The sequence below is a fragment of the Nerophis ophidion genome, linkage group LG25 (genome assembly GCF_033978795.1).
Source record: "Nerophis ophidion isolate RoL-2023_Sa linkage group LG25, RoL_Noph_v1.0, whole genome shotgun sequence".
Taxonomy (NCBI): Eukaryota; Metazoa; Chordata; class Actinopteri; order Syngnathiformes; family Syngnathidae; genus Nerophis; species Nerophis ophidion.
Window position 1 is genome coordinate 21,898,221 of NC_084635.1, and position 25,398 is coordinate 21,923,618.

Genomic DNA, 25,398 nt, shown 5'->3' on the forward strand with positions numbered 1-25,398 from the left:
CAATAAATACTGATAAAGTTGAGAAATTCTCATCAAACACTTATTTGGAACATCCCACAGGTGTGCAGGCTAATTGGGAACAGGTGGGTGCCATGATTGGGTATAAAAGCAGCTTCCATGAAATGCTAAGTAATTCACAAACAAGGATGGGGCGAGCTGTCGTGCTTTAGGCTTCATAATGCGCCACACATTTTCGATGGGAGACAGGTCTGGACTGCAGGCGGGCCAGGAAAGTACCCGCACTCTTTTACTACGAAACCACGCTGTTATAACACGTGGCTTGGCATTGTCTTGCTGAAATAAGCAGGGGCGTCCATGATAACGTTTCTTGGATGACAACATATGTTGCTCCAAAACCTGTACGGACCTTTCAGCATTAATGGTGCCTTCACAGATCTGTAAGTTACCCATGTCTTGGGCACTGATACACCCCCATACCCTCACAGATCCTGGCTTCTGAACTTTACGCCTATAACAATCCGAATGGTTATTTTCCTCTTTGTTCTAGAGGACACCACGTCCTCTGTTTCCAAATATAATTTGAAATGTGGACTCGTCAGAACACAGAACACCTTTCCACTTTGCATATGTCCATCTTAAATGAGCTCGGGCCCAGCGAAGCCAGCTGCATTCCTTGGTGTTGTTGATAAATGGGTTTAGCTTTGCATAGTAGAGTTTTAACTTGCACTTACAGATGTAGCGACCAACTGCAGTTACTGACAGTGGTTTTATGAAGTGTTCCTGAGCCCCTGTGGTGATATCCTTTACACACAGATGTCGCTTTTTGATGCAGTACCGCCTAAGGGATTAAAAGACCGTAATATAATTGCTTATGTGCAGTGATTTCTCCAGATTCTCTGAACTTTTTTATGATTTTACGGACCGTAGATGGTAAAATCCTTAAATTCCCTCCAATAGCTCGTTGAGAAATGTTGTTCTAAAACTTTTCGACAATTTGCTTACAAAGTGGTGACCCTCCCTCCATCCTTGTTTGTGAATTACTTAGCATTTCGTGGAAGCTGCTTTTATACCCAATCATGGAACCCACCTGTTCCCAATTAGCCTGCACACCTGTGGGATGTTCCATATAAGTGTTTGATGAGCATTCCTCAACGTTATCATTATTTATTGCCACCTTTCCCAACTTCTTTGTCACGTGTTGCTGGCATCAAATTCTAAAGTTAATGATTATTAAAAAAAAAAAAGGTTTATCAATTTAAACATCAAATATGTTGTCTTTGTAGCATATTCAACTGAATATGGGTTGACAATTATTTGCAAATCATTGTATTCCGTTTATATTTACATCTAACACAATTTCCCAACTCATATGGAAACGGGGTTTGTAAAAAAAAATGTTCACTGGGGTACATCACTGAAAAAAGGTTGAGAACCACGGATATAAATAAACATTGATTGATTGATTCAAGTCATTAACTGAGATTAAGTTATGGTAAATAGAAATTCTAAAGTGTAATTAATATTGTTAACAAAGGTCATTGTTCCACAGCACCAGTCCAAAATGAGTTGGGTTTAAAAAAAAAAAATGTTTTAAAAGTTACCAAATTACCACATAATTCAGTATGGAGGCTTTGAGGTAGTGTTGGAGCAGGACAACCGAACGCCATGTACATGTAATTGAACACCTGGTGAGGTGGTGTCTCTACAGAGTAAAAATACAAAATTACACTTTTCTACTTTTTTATTCGAATTTCTTGTGCAAACACCCCCCATCACCAGTTACATGAAAAAAAAGTAAATGAACATATGCCATTCTGTAATTGGACAGATGTGAAGAAATAACCTTATAACTGCCTTTTACCTCTAAAGTAAATAGTTTAAGCAGCAAATGGCAGCGAGAAGTTAATCAGAAAGTAGAACTGGAATTCCCTTTTCCTTGTCTTATATTCAAAAGCGTGAATGATGGAATGAGAGCTGGAGAATCTGGAGGTCATCACGTTCCCGCCATTTGTTTTTCATTCTGAAAGAAAAATATTCAATTGTGAATAGTCAAGATCAGACCTGGGCAAATCGAGGCTTTTCAATCTGGCCCGCGAGACATTCCCAAATATTTTGTTTAGATCTTTAAGATGGAAAGTGTAGCAGCCATTATGATGTACACTCATGTTTTCAAATGACCATAAGTCTTGAACTATACAACATATTTCAATGGTTGGAATCTGCGCTTTTGCATGACATTTTAGGCTAGTGTTGTCCTGATACCAATATTATTTTGATACTTTCTGATACTTTTATAAATAAAGGGGACCAGAAAAAATTGCATTACTGGCTTTATTTTAACAAAAAATCTTAGGGTGTGGCTGACCGGTAATTATCAGAGGCGGTATGGTACCGAATATGATTCATTAGTATCGCGGTACTATACAAAAACCCGTATACCGCACAACCCTACTAGTTACTATGGTAATCTATATCACAGCAGGTCAGACGAGGCATCAATCAGTGGGTGGGGAGCGTTTCCACAGAGTGTTTCCAGAGCGGCCAGCCTGAAATGTGGGTGTCAGGGACAGACGTGGGAGGAGATTTTTAGAAGAAAGTTCTAAAGCTTAGTGCAGTGGTCGGCAACCCGTGGCTCCGGAGCCGCATGCGGCTCTTCTGAACACTCTGATGTGGCTCAGCTGCATACTTGCCGACCCACCCAATTTTTCCGATAAGTTTCTGGATTTCCGTGCCTGTCCCAGTAACATTCTCCGATTTTCACCCGTCGTTGCGCCCGCTTTTACATCATGCAATATGCTTCATGCTATCTGCGTGCCGGCTGGTCACATGTAATATTCGGCCTCTGTTGACACACGAAAGTGACCACAAGGCATACTTGCTCAACAGCCATACAGGTTACACTGAGGGTTGTGATATAAAAAACTTTAAGACTCGTACTAATATGCGGCACACTGTGAACCCACAACATACAAGAATGACAAACACATTTTGGGAGAACATCTGCACTGTAACACAACATAAACACAACAGAACAAATACCCAGAATCCCACGCATCACTAACTCTTCCGGGCTACATTATACACTCCCGCTACCACCAAACCCCGCCTCCCCACTCAACCCGCCCACCTCAACCGACGCACGGGGAGGGGGGGGGTGTATAATGTAGCCCGGAAGAGTTAGGGTTGCATGGGATTCTCGGCATTTGTTCTGTTGTGTTTGTTGGGTTACGGTGCGGATGTTCTCTCGAAATGTGTTTGTCATTTTTGTTTGGTGTGGGTTCACAGTGTGGCGCATATTAGTAAGAGTTTTAAAGTTATTTAAACTGCCACCTTCAGTGTGACCTGTATGGCTGTTGAACATGTATGCCTTGCAGTCATTTACGTGCGTCATCAGAAGCCACATACAACTTGTGACTGGACTGGCAAGCTGTTTGTTCAGGTTGTAGATGGCGCTTAAGACAGTGCCATCATATCACGACCTTATTATTGTTGCTGGGGTGAAAATCAGCAGACATTCGAGAAATTAGTTGCTCTGAAGTTCGGGTGACACTGTCAAGCGTCACTAATATAAAACTCGCGGGCCACACTAATTTTAAATTATCATATTAAGGTGCGGACTGCGTGTCTGAGACCCCTGGTTTATACATAGCACAAAGCGGAAAAAAAAGTCTGCATGCGGTGTTATTTAATTTTAAATTTCAAAAGAGTTTTGTGGCTCCCACTGTTTTCTTTATTTTGTGAAACGGGTCAAAATGGCTCTTTGAGTGGTAAAGGTTGCCGACCCCTGGCTTAGTGATATATCACATATATCAGATTGTTTTTGTGTTTGTTTGTTTTTTTAACCTTCACATTCATATTTTGCTGTGTTTGTTGCAATTTGGTTGCATTTGGCTTGATTGTAAAATATGACGATTGAGAGGGGGTGTAGCGTGTATATGTTCTCAATATTCTGTGTTTTATCGTTCATAGAAAAAATACAATTTCATTCCTTTTTTAAGGCAGTCTGTCATAAAATTTTTTAGCATTTAATCCGACTTTATTGTGAAATTTTGTATTGGTTTTCCTAAAAATAGATATACTGGCCCTCAGACATATTTTGTTCTCTAAATTTGGCCCCCGAGTCAAAATAATTGCCCAGGCCTGGTTAAGATCATAACATGTTATCATTGACAATAATTTTGTATCCACATAAATATTTCAAATACATCCATCCATTGAAGTACAGCACTCATTGAATGATTGAGAATTGTCAAATAATTTCAAAATTGAAAATCTCATTGAATAAAGTGAATGGACTTACAACAATCATATAGCTCATTGATGCGTGCAATGTCATTGCTGCTCATCTCTCTCGCGCGACCAAAAATAAGGTTAGGATCGCTTTTGGCAACAATGGTCGGTAGTCCATTTTTGGAAAAAGCCCGGCTGCAAAAAAAATAACATGTAAAAAAAGAACAGCTTTGCATACAGAACTATAACTTTATTCAAATGTGAAGCCAGTTAACAATTCATATTATTTATTCATCGCAGTGGTAAACTCATATCGAGTTTCTAATTAAGTAATAAAGGTTACAGGTCACACCCGTTGGAGCAGGAGTTTTTAAAAGTAAAAGTTGTTAATCTTTTGTCAATTTTTGCAATTTTAAAGGGATGTTATTAAATTTCTCAAACACTCACTTGCTGTAGTGCATGACAGAGTTGAAGTCATATGGAGTTCCCAAGTTGTTTGTGTTCACCTTCTGAAAGTTTCCTTCAGTTCCTGCACATAAAATGAGTTCGGAATAGACAAAGACGTTATTTAATACAATCTTATTAGTGATGTAAATCTTATAACAACTGACGATTGTCCATCCATCCATTTTCTACCGCTTATTCCCTTTCGGAGTCGCGGGGGACGCTGGCGCCTATCTCAGCTACAATCGGGCGGAAGGCAGGGTACACCCTGGACAAGTCGCTACCTCATCACGATTGTGATGGTGATTATTAAAATCAGAATCGATTCAGAATTCAACATTGTTCTTGATTTAGATAAATTTTCGTATTTAATTTGGTAAAAAATTATTACCAAATATTTTTAAAATAGGTTAGAGGTTACAAATGCTCATCTTGGCTGCTAAAATATGACGTGTATGCCAGAGAAACGTCTTTATAAAAATAGATTAAAAAAAAAAAATTGTGTTTTAAATTAATATATATTTAAAACACCTTTTTTTAATAGATTTTAAAAAATATTCTATTATAATTCTAATATTATATGTGTGTACATATATATATATATATATATATATATATGTAAATTAAATAATTATATATGTATGGATATATATATATATATATATATATATATATATATATATATTTATGTAAATTAAATAATTATATATGTATGGATATATATATATATAAATATATATACATATATATATATATATATATATATATATATATATATATATATATATATATATATATATATATATATATATATATACGTATGTAAATAAAATAATTATATATGTATGGATATATATATATATATATACACACATATATGTATGTATAAAATAATTATATATATATATATATATATATATATATATATGTATATGTATGTACATATATATACATATATATATATATATATCAATTATATATACATACATATATATGTAGATATAGATATATGTATGTATGATGTATAGATATACATATATATATATGTATAGATATAGATATATGGATATATATATATATAAATATATATATATATATTTATATATAATAATTATATATATATATATACATACATATATATATATATATATATATATATATATATATATATATATATATATATATATATATATATATATATATATATATATATATATATATATATATATATGTATATGTATATTAGAGATGCGCGGTTTAATGTCTCATCCGCAGAGTCCGCGGATAAACCGCAGGTCGGGCAGGTGACATGACGCAAAAATAGATTATAGATTGATGCGGGCGGGTGGGGGTTGAACCATTCAGAAATATTTAATATACATTTTTCAGGGATTGGCAACCTTCATCACTCAAAGGGCCGTTTTGAACCTTGTCTCGAAGTAAAAAAGACAATAGGAGCTGCAATCAAACTCGCATGTATCTGCTGGCGGTCATCCAGACTACAAGGATGAGGGCGTGCTATGAAGCCTTTGACTTTAACATCTACATCATGTACAAACTGCATGCCAGTCCAGTAAAATGTTGTATGTGGCTTCCGCAGACACACGCACACGACTGCAAGGCATACTGGGTGACACAGAGTACACTGATGGTTGTGATATATACAAATGTAACACTCTTACTAATATGTGCCACACTGTGAAGCCACACCAAACAAAAATAAATAACACATTTCTGGAAAACATCCTCACAGTGCGTCGGTAAGGTGGGCGGGGTTGGGGGTGTGGGGGTGTAAAATATAGTCAGGAAGGGTCATTGATGCAAAGGATTCTGGGTATTTGTTGTGTTGTGTTTATGTTTTGTTACTGTGAGGATGTTCTCCCGAAATGTGTTTGTCATTTTTGTTTGGTGTGGCTTCACAGTGTGGCGCATATTAAAGTGTTAAAGTTGTTTATATCACAACCATCAGTGTACTCTGTGTCACCCAGTATGCCTTGCAATCTTGTAGGTGTATCTGCTCAAGTTGCATACAAGATGTCGCCGGACTGGCAAGCAGTTTGCACATGTTGTAGAAGATGTCAAAGACAATAGCTTCACAGCACGCACTTATTTCCGTTATCTGGATGAGTACCAGCAAATATTATCGAGAATGGTTGTGGCTCCCGTTATCTTTGTTACTCTTTGAGAGGTAAAGATTGGCTACCCCTGATATATAACAATAGGCGGGTGGCGGGCTCTCACGGTTTTGATACAATGTTGGTTTGGGTGAATGGCGGGTGGATGATGACTTTAGTGATGCGGTTGCGGATGATATAATTGCCTATCCGCGAATCTTTAATAAATATATATATATATATATATATATATATATATATATATATATATATATAAATATATATATATATATATGTATACATACATACATACATATATATTTATATATAATAATTATATCTATATATGTACATATATATATGTAGATATGTATGTATATATAATCTCTTATATATATATATACTGTATATATACATATATATATATATATATATATATATAATAATTATATGTATATATATATATACATATTATATATATGTATATATATATTTTTATATATATATATATATACTGTATATATATAATAATTATATGTATATATGTATATATATATTTATATATATATATATATATATATATATATATATATATATATATATATATGTGTGTATGTATGAACTTATTTACAATCCAATTGAATAAAAATAAAAAATTAAAAATTAATAAGAAAAAGAAAAAATTAATATATAAATATAAAAAAACTAAAATGAATAAAAATTCAGATGTAAATTATTTTCATTTAGCACCGGTAGGTTATCATTTCTCTGCAGTGTGCATTACGGTGATTGCCTTTGCATCTTGGAAGGTGAAAAATATGATCTTTGTCGAGGTCGAGCTAACCTGATATGATGTTTTCAAATGCAATCGTGACATGCTCATCCCGGTCAGAGCGAACTTGCTCATGGTGGAATCCAAGAGCATGAAGAACCTCATGCTGCACAGTGCCGAGGAACACACAGCCGTTGCTCTGCAAGGAGATTGCCTGTCCTCTCGACTGACGACCCAAGTACGACCAACACCTGACGCAGACAGAGACGGACACGGGTTATTTTCTGGAGCTCATTAACCAAAGACCTAATAACCTTGCTTATTTTTAGCACACATCCCCCCAATAATTTGAGTCTGTACACCAGTCTATAATAATAAATTCAATGTTTTGTTTGTGTGTTCCTACCCAGATCCTGGGAAGAAGTACAAGAAGTTTCGATGAGTCCGCTGTCTCCACCTGAAGCGAATGCAGGTGTCGGCGTAGAAACTCACCAAGCTGTTGATGATGATTCTGCGCTGTGCTAAGGCTGTGGACACATTGTAATGCTCATCAGTGCTCTCTCAAGGCAGGAAACAATTACATTATTATTAGGCGATAGCGACATATTGACAGTGTTGATACCAGGTTGGGTATTGGCATCGGATAGATGGCGGCGCCCGGACGGGCTGCGGCGTGAAGGAGCTCTTGGTAAAAATGGAACATTTGGCAAAAATACCGGACAATTCTGATAATTTCATGGCTGGTTTACAGCGTGGACACTCCGTGATCACTTACGACCGCCAGACAATTCTTGATGTGGATAGATCGGGATATTTTGGACTGAAAGACGTGTGTTTGTTGGACCTACTAGCTAGCATGGGAATACTTCGCCGGCTACATCCAGTGGCCTGTGAAGCAGCGGAGTATAGTACTAGCGGAGGCCGTCTAAGGAACAGAGATCGGAATGTGATCGGAAACAGAAACGCGGATGCCGAGCTGGGCTAACAACAAAGCAAAAGGCTAAGCCCCAGAGAACACCGCTTCCCTCCATCCTGAAGCCGGATTTAAATGGAAGATGCGAGCCTACTGAACTGGGTAAGAAGTCAGTTAAGTTAGAACAAGTTTTTTCTGCTACGACTGTTTCAGAGTTGAACATGTGTTCTACTGAGGTGGCAAATTATGATGTGTTCAGTTTATCAAAACACCAAGCAAACAATCGTTTTACATTTACAAATTCCATGTTCCACAATTTTTACACAATAAAGGCGAAGTCTGCCTCATTAGTAATGAGCCTGCCTTCATTCAGAAGGAGACCTATGAGGAATTTTGTCTTCTTTTACCTTAAAAAATGTTACAATGCTGGATACTGTAACGCCATAGCATCAAATCATAACATTTATGTCTTTTTGTATGGGGTTTTGCAGTCTGGTTATGTTGTGACGTCACAGCACAGTATCATACTTGTCATTAAATCCATTAAAAGATAACACTTTAAATGTGAAATTATATTGATCTAGGCAGTACTTTTAACGTGTATACGTGTCGCTACACTGATATAGTTTGTGTAAGCATGCTACAACGGCTTCTTCTCCATGGCTTGGATGTGAATAGTAATCCGAAACTTTGTTCCACTTATTTAGTGTAGCATGTGTGAGCATGCGAAAGGTATAAGCAGTGGTGTGTAGGGATGATGTTTGATAAGAAATTATCGAGTTTGAGCCTATTATCGAATACTCTTATTGAACCGATTCCTTATCGATTCTCTTATCGAGTCCAGATAGGTTGTTGTACATGGAAAAAAAAAACAATATTTGCTTTAACAAAAGCTCCCTTTTATTATATAAGAAAAAAATAAAATCGAATAAATATTGACTGTTACTCCCCTAAAAAATAAAATAAAAAAAATAAATATTGACTGTTGTTACCCAAAGTATATTAAGTGGGATTTTTCAGAAAAACAAATATATATAGTAACACAAAAACAACCTGTCTCTGTGATCACTATAGGTGTATAAATAATAATATAGTGTTAAATAAAATCAGTCCCCTGGGCACAAAACTGAAAATAATATAACTCTCCAAAAAGTGCACTTCTGCTACTATTTGACATAACTGTTTGTTATGATGCTTTGACAGTTTTGCACTTTATTTCTTTATTGAAAGAAAATTCTATGAAGAGAAAAGTTGTTTGCAAATGTGGTTACAATGCTAAAATATGAAAAGTCAAAGCTAAAAAAAGAAATAAACTTTATTGAGTTAACATTTCTTTATGAGCTAGGGCAGGGGTAGGGAACCTATGGCTCTCGAGCCAGATGTGGCTCTTTTGATGACTGCATCTGGCTCTCAGATGAATCTTAGCTGACGTTGCTTAACAGGATAAGTAATTATTAATTCCGCTGGTAATCACAGTGTTGAAAATAACGTTCACAATATGAAATATTCTCATGCATTTGAATCCATCCATCCGTTTCTATCGCACCTGTTCAAGAAGTCGCATTAGTGGTCAAAAGTATTTTTATTTAGTGTTGGTTAGCTTCAGAATAACAAAGTTATTAAAAAAGAATAAGAGACTTATTATACTCTAAAAATGTTGGTCTTACTTAAAAATGCAAGCATTTAGTTGTGGTAATCAGGGAAAGTTCAAATAAAAGAGGAGGCGTAGAATTCTCTTGTCAGAGCGAGGGACGACACTGTACAAGGGTACAAGTCTGTGGGTTTCTCCTCATTGAGCTAAATTGAATCCTGTCTCTGTTTAATTCCTTGCTTCTTGTCTGTTTAATAGATGTCATCAGTGTTTGAACCTGACAGTTGTATTCGGTGTTGAAAATATTAAATGGCTCTCACGGAAATACATTTTAAAATATTTGGCTTTCATGGCTCTCTCAGCCAAAAAGGTTCCCGACCCCTGAGCTAGGGAATATAACAACTGCACTACCCAGCATGCAACGGGAGTGACGAGCATGCGCGGTAGCCCCGAAATGTGTGGTTGCATGTCGTCAGCCGGCAGTAAACGTCAAGAACTCAGCCAACATGCCTCGTCTGCATTATTTATAATTATATTGACAACACATACACAGTGTGATTTTGCTTTCTTTACAAGGAAAGAAAAACAAAAGTTAAAAAAGGGGGATATATTGTATTTATATATATGTATGTGCTGCGGTAGCTTTAAGAACGTTGCGACAGCTGCCGTAAAGGAGGTGCGTTGCTAGCCTGGTTGCTATGTTTCCGGTTGGTCGTAAAAGTGTTGGTCAAGTGTTTGCACCCTGCTCAAATCTCTCAGTAAAGTTATTCATTGGATTGCGTCTTTTGTTTTGAACTTTATTACACCTTGGAGCGCTTTTTCCCGTCCGTTGTTGTCCTGCTTTCGCTATCTGCGCCTAATGACTGAGCTACGTGACGTGATGTCTTGTGATGTCTCACGGAGCATTTCTGGTCGGGACGGATTCGAATAAAGAACCAACTCTTTTTCTTTACTATAGTGGTCTGGATAACGGGTACCAGTTATCAAAAAGGGGTTCGAGTCCGAGGACTCGGTTCTTTTCTTATTGAACAACCGGGAAAACCGGTTTCGAGTATCATCACTAGTGGTGTGCCATCAGTGCCAGCAAGGACTTCTCTGCTGGCCTAAAATAGACCGACCATACTGACATGTCCTCTTTTGCGGGGCTGTCCGGGGTGTCCGGGCGGGGTTTCTTAAATGCCTCAAATGTCCGGCGTTTTGAGTCAGGGTTGTGTGTATTTTCAATGTATGTATAGGGTTAAGAGGGGTTAAAAACTAAACAAATTTTAAAGGTGTGCGCACGCAGTAACATTAGTGAAGGAGAGGCAGAGACAGAAAAAGCGAGAGAGCAAAGCAGTAGATTGATAGTCAATCAAGGCATACTTGGTCAACAGCCATCCAGGTCACACTGAGGGTGGCCGTATAAACAACTTTAACACTGTTACACATATGCGTCACACTGTGAACCCACACCAAACAAAAATGAAAAACACATTTCGTGAGAACATCCGCACCGTAACACAACAAACACAACAGAACAAATACCCAGAACCCCTTGCAACACTGACTCTTCTGGGACTCTTCTCCATTATAAGCAGCAGTTAACAACAAGCTGATGTAATGTCACTTTACATATGCTTGAAACAGTGTGAATTGGTCTCTCTGCATCTTGTCGTGAATGTTGTTGTTTATTTTCAATATGGAAATTTTGAAGGAAAGTGACATGGATTGATTGAGATGTGGATGATTACTTACTGTATGATCGGGAGATATCGACGGGAATGTAGACAAAATCTCCGCTTTTTGGCCATTTGCATCCTGTGGCCGTGCAGGGATCAGCATTCCTCTGCAGAGTCGGCGCAATGTCGCCATTTGTCAGATGTGATGCTGTCAAAGCGCAAATAAAAGAAACACTCACAATGAGTCATGTAGTCAAATTAATGGCTTGAGGTTATATTCTAAGTAGTGCAGTCAAGCAATTATTTTCTGAAATCAGAGTAATCACACTTTAAAATGTTAATTTATGGTGATTATTGTAGGTAATTACTTGATTTTATAATATACTTTGAGAGATTACCCATTATTTTTGACACAATTTCTTTATTTATTTATTAATCTGCAGAAAGACATAATTTTTTTTGTTTTTGTTAATATCAGAATCCGTTCTGCAAAACATTTGTAATTACACTTTCAGAAATCATATTTATGTTTTAAATGCTGTACTTAAATGCATTGACCTGACAACTGAGTGTATAGCAACCCGCGTCGCCTTTCAAGGTAAACATCCAAATGTAAAGTAAACGAACATGAGAAGTCATAATAAAATTTGTGATATTTTCTCTTTATACATGATTATTTGCGATAATTTTTTGGGATCAGTCGCATGCAATAAGGCAGCGGATCTCAAATGGGGGTACGTGTACCCCTGGGGGTACTTGAAGGTATGCCAAGGGGTACGTGAGATTTATAAAAAATATTCTAAAAATAGCAACAATTGAAAAATCCTTTATAAATATATTCATTGAATAATACTTCAAAAAATATGAATGTAAGTTCATAAACTGAAAAGAAATGCAACAATGCAATCAATATTCAGTGTTGACGGATAGATTTTTTGTGGACATGTTCCATAAATATTAATGTTAAAGATTCCTTTTTTTGTGAAGAAATGTTTAGAATTAAGTTCATGAATCCAGATGGATCTCTATTACAATCCCCAAACAGGGCACTTTAAGTTGATGATTATTTCTATGTGTAGAAATCTTTATTTATAATTTAATCACTTGTTTATTTTTCAACAAGTTTTTAGTTATTTGTATATATATTTTTTCCAAATAGTTCAAGAAAGACCACTACAAATTAGCGATATTTTGCACTGTTATACAATTTAATAAATCAGAAACTGATGACATAGTGCTGTATTTTACTTCTTTTTCTCTTTTTTTCAACCAAAAATGCTTTGCTCTGATTAGCGGGTACTTGAATTAAAAAAATGTTCACAGGGGGTACATCACTGAAAAAAAGGTTGACAACCTCTGCAATAAGGGTTTAAGTTTGACAGCTCTCATTATAAAATATAACTCAATAATTGCATCAAACGTATTTTATATCAGTTTAAGCATCAATGAATAATTAGGTGATTACAAAATGTGTGTGTGTGTGTGTGTGTGTGTGTGTGTGTGTGTGTGTGTGTGTGTGTGTGTGTGTGTGTGTGTGTGTGTGTGTGTGTGTGTGTGTGCTCTTACTTGAGTTTGCATTTGCCCTTGCAATCATTTCATTGACATCCAGGATTTCTAAATGAAAAAGAAAAAAAAACATATTAAATATTACAGGAACAATATGGACTGTCCTTGTGAGGTTTACAAATCTCAAAGACTGGAACGGGTCAACACTTTCCTGCACAGGTGTACTTACCGGTGTCATCTTCAGCCTTGGACGCTGTCTGAAAAACAAAAATATAGAACTTGTTTTCTCTAAAAGTATGTTATGTTTTCTGTTTATACAGGTATTTTTCATGATATTCTTACTGGAAAGGCGTTTATCAGCGACAGGAACAGAATGATAGAACGGATTGAAGTCATGGTTCTTAAAGTCTGTAAAAAAAGTATGAGTATTAAGGTAATATTATGTCTTATGCAGTAAGCAATATTTACCTTTCCCAACTGAGCCCCGATGCTTGAATGCAGGTGCTCAGTTCTAACGCTTTATATAGAGTAAGTTACACAAAGGGTGTGGCTTAACATTTATGTTGTCAATCAAACTCAGGCGGAAAAACAAATATTTTTGGAACGTTTTTGTGCTGTAATGAGATTGTATAAGAGCCATTATTGTATGCAGGTAAGGTTTCTTAGAAAAGATGATTCTTAGTAGGGGTGTCAAAAAAAATAGATTTTCAGAATAATTGCGATTCTTATTTGTAACGTTTCTTAATCGATTACAAAAAAAGAAAAACAGAATGTGTTTGTGTTTAGTTCAATCTTTCGTGTCCAGCCAGTCAGGCAAATCATACTGTTGACATATTAAGGTCTATATCAGCTGTAGAGATTTACTTTAAAAAAAATAAAATAAAAAAAGTGTTGGATACTTCTCCTGTTGCTTTATTTGTATTTGACTTTATTAAATGTTTTTTAAGCATTTTATTTAAAAAAAACAGTTTTCTTTTAATTAATATAAAAAATGATCCGAGTTGTTTATCTATTTTATGGAGGAATGTGGTTCATCGTAGAACTGGCATCCAATGTTATGAAAAAAAGTATAGATTTTGAATTGAAAATGGTTTGAAATCAATAATTTGATTATGAATCGAATCATTACTCCCAAGAATGTAGTTGAATCAAATTGTGTGGTGCCAAAAGATTTACAGCCCTATTTGTAAGTAATAATATGACACAAAGATTAGGGTAGGCCTTCACCCTAACATGAGGTGACAATGGAATCCAGTATATCGAGGTATTTTTTTCTAGTTTTTTCAGTTTTTAGTAATGACAGTGATTTCAGTCAAGGTTTACCCTTTGCTCACTTGCCTTAAGGTAGATGTCAATCATCAATTAGGGAAGTTGGATAGAAATAGAGTCGATCCCAGAGCTTCTCTTTTTCCACATTTTATGTTACATCCTAATTCCAAAATGGAATAAATTAATTTCTGTCCTTGGTATTCTGCACACAATACCCCTTAATGACAATGTGAGTTGTGTTGCTTTCATTTTGCAAAATCTATTAGAAATAAAAAACTAAATAAATAAAAAATCACTTGTTTATAAGTATTCACGGCTTTTGCTCAATACTTTGTTGATGCACATTTGGCAGCAAGTACAGCCTCGGGTCTTTGTGTGAATATCATGCCACAGGTTTGTCACACCTATGTTTGGACAGTTTTGCCCATTCCTGTTTGCCACACATCAGGTTGGATGGGATGCATTGGTTTTCATCCAGTATTTTTCTGTAAATTTATACATTCATCTTCCCCTATATCCTGACTAGTCTCCCAGTTCCTGCCACTGAAAGACATCCCCAAAGCATGATGCTACCACTTAGACTTAGACTTACACTTAGAAAATCTTTATTGTCCCCGAGGGGCAATTTGGTTTGCAGCAGTAGTCATTAAAAACAAGGTTCAACAGTAAAAACGAGGTACAACAGTAAAAACAAGATACAACAGAAAAAACGAGGTACAACAGTAAAAACGAGGTACAAAAGTAAAATTAGGTACAACAGAAAAAACAATGTACAAATACATAAAATACATACAACATATAAACCATCATAAAGCTAAAAACTAAAAACATTTGTATTACAATAAAAACTAATCATCACACGTCGCATCCCACTAAAGTGACTACATAGCAGCTAAGCTTGTTTAAGGAGCTTGTTTATAAAAACAACAGCTGAGGGAACAAAGGATCTTATGGATCGGGTTTTTTTTGGCCTTCCTATTACTAATGGCATACATACATCCTGAGGGCAAGAGTCTAAACTCTGAGAACAGAGGGTGCTGAGGGTTGACCAGAATGGCCTTTGCCTTCTGGATGACTGACCTCATAAATCTGGTTCAGGGGTTTCAAGGTAGTGCCTATGGTCTTTTGGCACACCTTGATTATACCACCTAGTCTGTTTTTTTTGGCCACATTGAGGTTACCAAATCAGGAAGTGATAGAATATGTTAAGATAGCCTCGATACAAGATGAGTAAAACATCCTCATTAGTGTCCTATCAACCTGAAAACCCCTCAGTTTCCTCAAGAAAAACAGCCTCTGATTGGCCTTCTTAAAAATACGGTCATTGTTGGCATCAAAGGTCAATTTATTGTCTAAAATTGTGCCTAGATACCTGTATTCATGGACTATCTCAACAGCAGAGCCATTAATGAGAATGGGTGCTTTGGGAGGGGGATCACGGCGGAAGTCAATGTACATCTCCTTCGTTTTATCGCCGTTAAGCTCCAGGTACGAATCATCGCACCATTTCATAAAGTTCTCCAGAGCAGGACTGTGGTCTGACTCTTTGTCCTGCTGGAGGCTGACTATGACCGAGTCGTCGGCAAACTAAATGATGTGCCTCGACTGTAGTCAATCAATTAATCAATCAATCAATGTTTATTTATATAGCCCCAAATCACAAGGGCCTCAAAGGGCTGCACAAACCACAACGGCATCCTTGGTAGGGCTCACATAAGGGCAAGGAAAAACTCACCCCAGTGGGACGTTGACCATGATCACTATGAGAAACCTTGGAGAGGACCACACTTTAAGTTGATGATTACTTCTATGTGTAGAAATCTATATTTATAATTGAATCACTTGTTTATTTTTCAACAAGTTTTTAGTTATTTTTGTATCTTTTTTTTCCAAATAGTTCAAGAAAGACAACTACAAATGAGCAATATTTTGCACTGTTATACAATTTAATAAATCAGAAACTGATGACATAGTGCTGTATTTTACTTCTTTATCTCTTTTTTCCAACCAAAAATGCTTTGTTTTGATCAGGGGGTACTTGAATTAAAAAAATGTTCTCAGGGGGTACATCACTGAAAAAAGGTTGAGAACCCCTGCGTTACAGTAATCGAGACGAGACGTAACGAACGCATGAATAATGATCTCAGCGTCGCTAGTGGACAAAATGGAATGGATTTTAGCGATATTAAGTAGATGAAAGAAGGCAGTTTTACCATACATTACAGATACTCTAATATGATTGTTCAGGTTTTTCAGTCAGTCCAGATTGGTGTCTTATCGCAAAGTGTTGTGCGTTACAAACTGAAACGCGTTCGTGTTGATGCAGAAGCTAGATCATCTCTTGCCATAGTTAGCTTTTACAGCTAATACCGTAGCATGGCAATGTGTTACTACACTCAAAAATGAGTTCCTTACAAAAGCAATGTTGCTACAGCTTTGGTTATTATACAGGTTACGGAATGTAAATTAGGTATTGTTTAATGCATTTTTAAAGTAATTTAGAGATAGAATTGATTTCTCCTGTAAGCTGCATTGCTAGCTACCTAGAACCAGCCGATTTATATACATTAAAAAGCAAAAAAAAAACCAAGAAAAAAACTTTGTCTTCTTGTCTCTCATAATGATTGTGAACAATTTCAAAAAAGTGCAGTTCCCCATTAACATGCTGTTTCGCATTTGTTACTTGTCTTTGAGTGTGTCGCGCCCACAATTGTTTAATCACACAAAGGAGGCAATCCCAGCTTATTTTCAAAAGATGGTGGTTTTAAGGTCGGATAGAGGTCTATGGATTTTTAGGTAACTTCCCACGACAGGGTTGGAAAATGACTGAAACCTTTTACATCATCGCCATTCATTGTTCATTTTGGAAGCATTGTTAAAGTCCTCCTGAAATGAGATTTTCTTATTCAAACGGGGATAGCAGGTCCATTCTATGTGTCGTACTTGATCATTTCGCGATATTGCCATATTGTTGCTGAAAGGATTTAGTAGAGAACATCCACGATAAAGTTCGCAACTTTTGGTCGCTAATAAAAAAGCCTTGCCTGTACCGGAAGTAGCAGACGATGTGCGCGTGACGTCATCCGTGTGAGGGCTCCTCACATCCTCACATTGAATGAATGAATGGTTTATTTTGAGCCATCCAAACAAAACAAGAGAATGACATAAAATACAAAAGAAATATATAGATACATTACTTCCGCCCGACTGTAGCTGAGATAGGCGCCAGCGCCCCCGCGACCCCAGAAGGGAATAAGCGGTAGAAAATGGATGGATGGATGGATATTTTTACACCTACATTGAAAACATTACATGTGACTAATCTTTTGTAGACTGTACATTGTACATTGTTTATAATGTGAGCCACCAGCAGTAAGAGCTATTCGGACCGAGAAAGCGACAATTTCCCCATTAATTTGAGCGAGGATGAAAGATTTGTGGATGCGGAAAGTTAGATTGGAGCACTAAAAAAGAAAAAAAAAAAAAGAAAAGAAAAGTTGACGGTGCCAGGCGTCGGCAGTGGGAGAGTTTCAGATGTAATTAGACACATTTACTAGGATAATTCTGGAAAATCCCTTATCTGCTTATTGTGTTAATAGTATTTTAGTGAGATTGTAAAGTCATACCTGAAAGTCGGATGGCTGCGGTGAACGCAGTGTCTCTGAGAGAAGCCAAGGAGCCAAGATCACAGCTGCCTTTTTGAGCTGCAGGATGAGGTTGCGTAATCCACTGAAGTCTCCGGTAAGAGCTGACTTGATATCACAATTTTCCCATCCTGAAACTTGATGGTTGACGTAGAGAAACCTGTTCGCTTGACCGCTCTGTGTTAAAGCTTCACAACAAACAAAGAAACACCGGCTGTGTTTCGGTGCTAAAGGCAGCTGCAATCCACCACTTTCCACCTACAGCATTCTTCTTTATAGTCTCCATTATTAATTGAACAAATTTTAAAATATTCAGCAACACAGATGTCCAAAATACTGTGTAATTATGCGATGAAAAGAGACGACTTTTAGCCGCAAGTGGTGCTGAGCTAGTATGTCCCCTCCAACCAATAACGTCACAAACACGCGTCATCATTCAAAATTGTAATTTAGTGTACTAAAAAGGCCGTATTGGCATGTGTTGCAATGTTAATATTTCATCATTGATATATAAACTATCAGACTGCGTGGTCGGTAGTAGTGGGTTTCAGTAGGCCTTTAAGAGCATACTCACTCGTTTGAAGCGTGATCACTATTCTCAATCCAATGTGACAACGTACATTCAGTCCTCTGTACAGTATATCATTAACGCATTCCCTTCGACATTAAAGTTCCTAATGTAATCATTTTCTTTAGCATAGGTCACAGTGTTGGTTTGTCAAATCAGAAAAAACAGGAACAGACAAAGTCTATTAGCAGTTCAAGTAAAATCTAAATTTAATTAGAACAAACTTTATTTCTAATGAACACATCTGACCTTAACCTTGAAAAGTCAACCTGTGGTATCTTGCTTCTATCATCAAAACAATCACTGGTGGCCGTTGGAGTGGATCTGAACATTTCAAATGTAGACGATAATTTCTGAAATACTGTATGCACGAATTACAATTTTATTTAATTTTGCCTATGTTTTAATTGTAAACATTCTATAGGTTTTGCCACATTTGTGACATCACTATTTTGAATTTGCAAAAATAAGTTTGTGACTAAATACAATCTGTGAAAGTGCTGCATAACTTTCGGGTTAAACAATATTTGAACAGTACAGAAACAATTTTCAAAATAATATACCGTATTTCATGGATCATAAGTTGCTTCGGAGTATATGTCGCACCGGCCGAAAATGCATATTAATGAAGGAAAAAAACATATATACGTCGCATTTTTGGGGGAAATTTATTTGATAAAATCCAACACCAAGAATAGACATTTAAAAGGCAATTTAAAATAAATAAAGAATAGTGAACAACAGGCTGAATAAGTGTACGTTATATGACGCATAAATGACCAACGGAGAATGTGCCTGGTATGTTAACGTAACATATTCCCAAGATGGCGCTGCTGTAGTGGCTGCTGTAGGCAGGAGCTCTGTGCTCTTGTGTCCCCCTTTTGTGTTTCCCTCTTGTTTTCATGTGTTATTATATTTTCTTGCCTTTTGGTCCGGGACCCTTTGGGACTGTGTGACAAGGCGTGGCACTTTCGTGACCTCTGTGGTGCTTTTTTTGTGGACTTCTGGATCTGTCTCCCGGGAGCCTTTTGGCCATGGAGACCAGCTGCTGGGTGTCTGCCGCACCAGAGTCGGTTTGGAGGGACTGGAGGAGATGCGGATGAGGGGACAAGGCTGCAGAGCTAGCACTGGGCGCTGGGACGGAGAGGCTTCGCGGTGTCATGGCTGGGTGAGCAGGTATCGGACACTTCAGTCACCTTGGACTGGCCGCTGGCCGAGAGTGGAGTCGGCTGTCTTGGTTGCTTTGTTGGGTCTGCTCCTCTCTCTGGCCATGCTCCCTCCACCCCAGCGGACGATGGCGTGGAACACTGCCGTGGCCACCACAGTGGATATGTTTCTTTTACTTTTTATTCATAGCTGTGTTTAGAAATGTCTGGTTGTATCTGCGGCTTTAATGTCTTTAATGTCCTCTGTGTTCTTTGATGTTTGATGTTTCCCTCCTACACAGATGTAAGAGGGATGTGTTCTATGGCTATGAGTTTTTTTTTTCCCTTGGCCTCAGTCTGTACCCCCTCTCCAGGGCCCAGGCTAAGACCGATTATTTTTTTTTTTTAATCTTCTATTTTTTTCTCCCATTTCCCCCCCCCCTCCCCCCCCCTGTTTACCTGTATCTCATCTTTTTTGTAAGGGGCGCTGGAAGCCGGCAGACCCGTCAGCGATCCTGTTCTGTCCCCCTATAATGTTTGTCTGATCTTGAATGGGATTCTGCTGAAAATTTTAATTTTCCTGAAGGAACTCTCCTGATGGAATAAAGTACTAAATAAAGTACTATAAAGTCTATCTATCTATCTATCTAGCTATATTATGGTAAGAGTCATTCAAATAACTATAACATATAAAATATGCTATACGTTTACCAAACAATCTGTCACTCATAATCGATAAATCCGATGAAATCTTCTTCCTCGATGTCGCTTCTAAACAACTCTGCCAACTCCAAAAGTATGCGCCGTTTCCTCTTGTCGTTTTCTGCTACACATTTCAGTACGTCCAGTTTGTAATCTGCAGTCCATGATTTCCTTTTCGGTCCCATTGTTGTTCAGCCCTTCTCAGTTTTTATAAGTAACCGCCAACGATGAAATGATCCATTTTAATAGCTATGGCAGTAGCATATAACACATAGCAGTTAGCATTCCATCCATCCATCCATCCATCCATCATCTTCCGCTTATCCGAGGTCGGGTCGCGGGGGCAACAGCCTAAGCAGGGAAACCCAGACTTCCCTCTCCCCAGCCACTTCGTCTAGCTCTTCCCGGGGGATCCCGAGGCGTTCCCAGGCCAGCCGGGAGACATAGTCTTCCCAACGTGTCCTGGGTCTTCCCCGTGGCCTCCTACCGGTTGGACGTGCCCTAAACACCTCCCTAGGGAGGCGTTCGGGTGGCATCCTGACCAGATGCCCGAACCACCTCATCTGGCTCCTCTCGATGTGAAGGAGCAGCGGCTTTACTTTGAGTTCCTCCCGGATGGCAGAGCTTCTCACCCTATCTCTAAGGGAGAGCCCCGCCACACGGCGGAGGAAACTCATTTCGGCCGCTTGTACCCGTGATCTTATCCTTTCGGTCATGACCCAAAGCTCATGACCATAGGTGAGGATGGGAACGTAGATCGACCGGTAAATTGAGAGCTTTACCTTCCGGCTCAGCTCCTTCTTCACCACAACGGACCGGTACAACGTCCGCATTACTGAAGACGCCGCACCGATCCGCCTGTCGATCTCACGATCCACTCTTCCCTCACTCGTGAACAAGACTCCTAGGTACTTGAACTCCTCCACTTGGGGCAGGGTCTCCTCCCCAACCCGGAGATGGCACTCCACCCTTTTCCGGGCGAGAACCATGGACTCGGACTTGGAGGTGCTGATTCTCATTCCGGTCGCTTCACACTCGGCTGCGAAACGATCCAGCGAGAGCTGAAGATCCCGGTCAGATGAAGCCATCAGGACCACATCATCTGCAAAAAGCAGAGACCTAATCCTGCGGTTACCAAACCGGAACCCCTCAACGCCTTGACTGCGCCTAGAAATTCTGTCCATAAAAGTTATGAACAGAATCGGTGACACAGGACAGCCTTGGCGGAGTCCAACCCTCACTGGAAATGTGTTCGACTTACTGCCGGCAATGCGGACCAAGCTCTGGCACTGATCGTACAGGGAGCGGACCGCCACAATAAGACAGTCCGATACCTCGTACTCTCTGAGCACTCCCCACAGGACTTCCCGAGGGACACGGTCGAATGCCTTCTCCAAGTCCACAAAGCACATGTAGACTGGTTGGGCGAACTCCCATGCACCCTCAAGAACCCTGCCGAGAGTATAGAGCTGGTCCACAGTTCCACGACCAGGACGAAAACCACACTGTTCCTCCTGAATCCGAGGTTCGACTATCCGACGTAGCCTCCTCTCCAGTACACCTGAATAAACCTTACCGGGAAGGCTGAGGAGTGTGATCCCACGATAGTTGGAACACACCCTCCGGTCCCCCTTCTTAAAGAGAGGAACCACCACCCCGGTCTGCCAATCCAGAGGTACCGCCCCCGATGTCCACGCGATGCTGCAAAGTCTTGTCAACCAAGACAGCCCCACAGCATCCAGAGCCTTGAGGAACTCCGGGCGGATCTCGTCCACCCCTGGGGCCTTGCCACCGAGGAGCTTTTTAACTACCTCAGCGACCTCAGCCCCAGAAATAGGAGAGACCACCACAGATTCCCCAGGCACTGCTTCCTCATAGGAAGACGTGTTGGTGGGATTGAGGAGGTCTTCGAAGTATTCCTTCCACCTATCCACAACATCCGCAGTCGAGGTCAGCAGAACACCATCCGCACCATACACGGTGTTGATAGTGCACTGCTTCCCCTTCCTGAGGCGGCGGACGGTGGTCCAGAATCGCTTCGAAGCCGTCCGGAAGTCGTTTTCCATGGCTTCCCCGAACTCTTCCCATGTCCGAGTTTTTGCCTCCGCGACCGCTGAAGCTGCACACCGCTTGGCCTGTCGGTACCTGTCCACTGCCTCCGGAGTCCTATGAGCCAAAAGGACCCGATAGGACTCCTTCTTCAGCTTGACGGCATCCCTCACCGCTGGTGTCCACCAAGGGGTTTTAGGATTGCCGCCCCGACAGGCACCAACTACCTTGCGGCCACAGCTCCGATCTGCCGCCTCGACAATAGAGGTGCGGAACATGGTCCACTCGGACTCAATGTCCAGCACCTCCCTCGTGACATGTTCAAAGTTCTTCCGGAGGTGGGAATTGAAACTTTGTCTGACAGGAGACTCTGCCAGACGTTCCCAGCAGACCCTCACAATGCGTTTGGGCCTCCCAGGTCTGTCCGGCATCCTCCCCCACCATCGCAGCCAACTCACCACCAGGTGGTGATCGGTAGAAAGCTCCGCCCCTCTCTTCACCCGAGTGTCCATAACATGAGGCCGCAAATCCGATGACACAACTACAAAGTCGATCATGGAACTGCGGCCTAGGGTGTCCTGGTGCCAAGTGCACATATGGACACCCTTATGTTTGAACATGGTGTTTGTTATGGACAAACTGTGACGAGCACAAAAGTCCAATAACAAAACACCACTCGGGTTCAGATCCGGGCGGCCATTCTTCCCAATCACGCCTCTCCAGGTTTCACTGTCGTTGCCAACGTGAGCGTTGAAGTCTCCCAGTAGGACAAGGGAATCACCCGGGGGAGCACTTTCCAGTACTCCCTCGAGTGTTCCCAAAAAGGGTGGGTACTCTGAACTGCTGTTTGGTGCATAAGCACAAACAACAGTCAGGACCCGTCCCCCCACCCGAAGGCGGAGGGAGGCTACCCTTTCGTCCACCGGGTTGAACTCCAACGTACAGGCTTTGAGCCGGGGGGAAACAAGAATTGCCACCCCAGCCCGTCGCCTCTCACTGCCGGCAACGCCAGAGTGGAAGAGGGTCCAATCCCTCTCGAGAGAAGTGGTTCCAGAGCCCTTGCTGTGCGTCGAAGTGAGTCCGACTATATCCAGCCGGAATTTCTCGACTTCGCGCACTAGCTCAGGCTCTTTCCCCCCCAGTGACGTGACGTTCCACGTCCCAAGAGCTAGCTTCTGTAGCCGAGGATCGGACCGCCAAGTGCCCTGCCTTCGGCTGTCGCCCAGCTCACAATGCACCCGACCTCTATGGCCCCTGCTATGGGTGGTGAGCCCATTGGAGGGGGGACCCACGTTGCCTCTTCGGGCTGTGCCCGGCCGGGCCCCATGGGAACAGGCCCGGCCACCAGGCGCTCGCCATCGTGCCCCACCTCCGGGCCTGGCTCCAGAGGGGGGCCCCGGTGACCCGCGTCCGGGCGAGGGAAATCTGGGTCCATGATGTTTCTTCTTCATAAAGGTCTTCGAGCTGCTCTTTGTCTGATCCCTCACCTAGAACCTGTTTGCCTTGGGAGACCCTACCAGGGGGCTTTATGCCCCCGGACAACATAGCTCCTAGGATCATTGGGACACGCAAACTCCTCTACCACGATAAGGTTGCAGCTCAGAGAGGAGAGGAGTTAGCATTCCATGACCCACAAATCACTTCTGCCCTGACCCTCGCCCGCCGAATTCTTATTGGTTGACGTGTGTGTGACGATTGCTGACGTTTACTTTGTCCGCGAATGAGATAAATGATATTCTTTGATATTGTACGGTAATGTGTTCATAATTTCACACATAAGCCGCTCCGTAGTATAAGTCGCACCCCTGGCCAAACAGGGATGCGCAGTCACGGCACGTAAGGCATATAAATGAAGTGGAATATGAATATAAAAAACATAAAATAAATGTTGACATTTGTCCTAAAACATGTGTTATGAATGTTTTTTTCTGTATTTATAAAATCCCTTTTTAACATTTACATAAGTAAAAATATCTAAAATTTATACATAAACCAATCAATTGACGATTATGTATTGTATGCCCACCAGTGAAATTGTTGTTTGCTTTAAGCTACTATAAATCTTGTTCCTGTCATGTCTTGTGATCATGTTTTGTTTAGTTATGTTCTGTTTTCCTTAAGACTCCATTGTTTCCTGTTTTTGCACTTCCTTGTTTGCTTTGTTTCCATGCCAACCCATTAGTTTTCACCTGTCCCCATGTCATGCACCTGTTTTCCATCAACATAGTATTATTTAAGCCCCAGTCAACAGGTAGTCAGCCTGTCAGGAAACAAAGGGAATCTTAAGCAAAACAGAACTCTAAACAAAACATGATCACAAGATATGATCACAAAATATGACAGTTCCTTTGTCCCGGGTTTCAATTGAGACTTTATCAGTAACATTCCATTACAGTGACATAGATTTACAACTGACACAAAAATGCTATTGTACGAACCCCATTTCCATATGAGTTGAGAAATTGTGTTGAATGTAAATATGAACGGAATACAATGATTTGCAAATCATTTTCTACCCATATTCAGTTGAATGCACTACAAAGACAAGATATTTGATGTTCAAACTCATAAACGTATTTTTTTTTTTGAAAATAATAATTAAATTAGAATTAATGGCTGCAACACGTGCCAAAGTAGTTGGGAAAGGGCATGTTCACCACTGTGTTACATCACCTTTTCTTTTAACAACACTCAATAAAACTTTGGGAACTGAGGAGACACATTGTTAAGCTTTTTAGGTGGAATTCTTTCCCATTCTTGTTTAATGTACAGCTTAAGTTGTTCAACAGTCAGGGGTCACAGTTGTGGTATTTTCATTATGCGCCACACATT

General features: G+C 39.7%; 1 protein-coding gene across 1 annotated transcript; it reads right to left on the reverse strand.

Moving 5' to 3' along the window:
* Window positions 1-1,684: 1,684 nt before the first annotated feature.
* Window positions 1,685-13,720, reverse strand: LOC133542957 (low choriolytic enzyme-like). The gene is made up of 10 exons (XM_061887259.1): window positions 13,658-13,720; window positions 13,532-13,597; window positions 13,419-13,446; window positions 13,250-13,297; window positions 11,760-11,891; window positions 7,928-8,048; window positions 7,594-7,772; window positions 4,639-4,720; window positions 4,262-4,386; window positions 1,685-1,981 (listed from the first exon to the last, which is right to left on the reverse strand). Coding segments are annotated over exons 2-10 (771 nt in total). The 5' UTR covers window positions 13,586-13,597; window positions 13,658-13,720; the 3' UTR covers window positions 1,685-1,979.
* Between the last annotated feature and the right edge of the window lie 11,678 nt (window positions 13,721-25,398).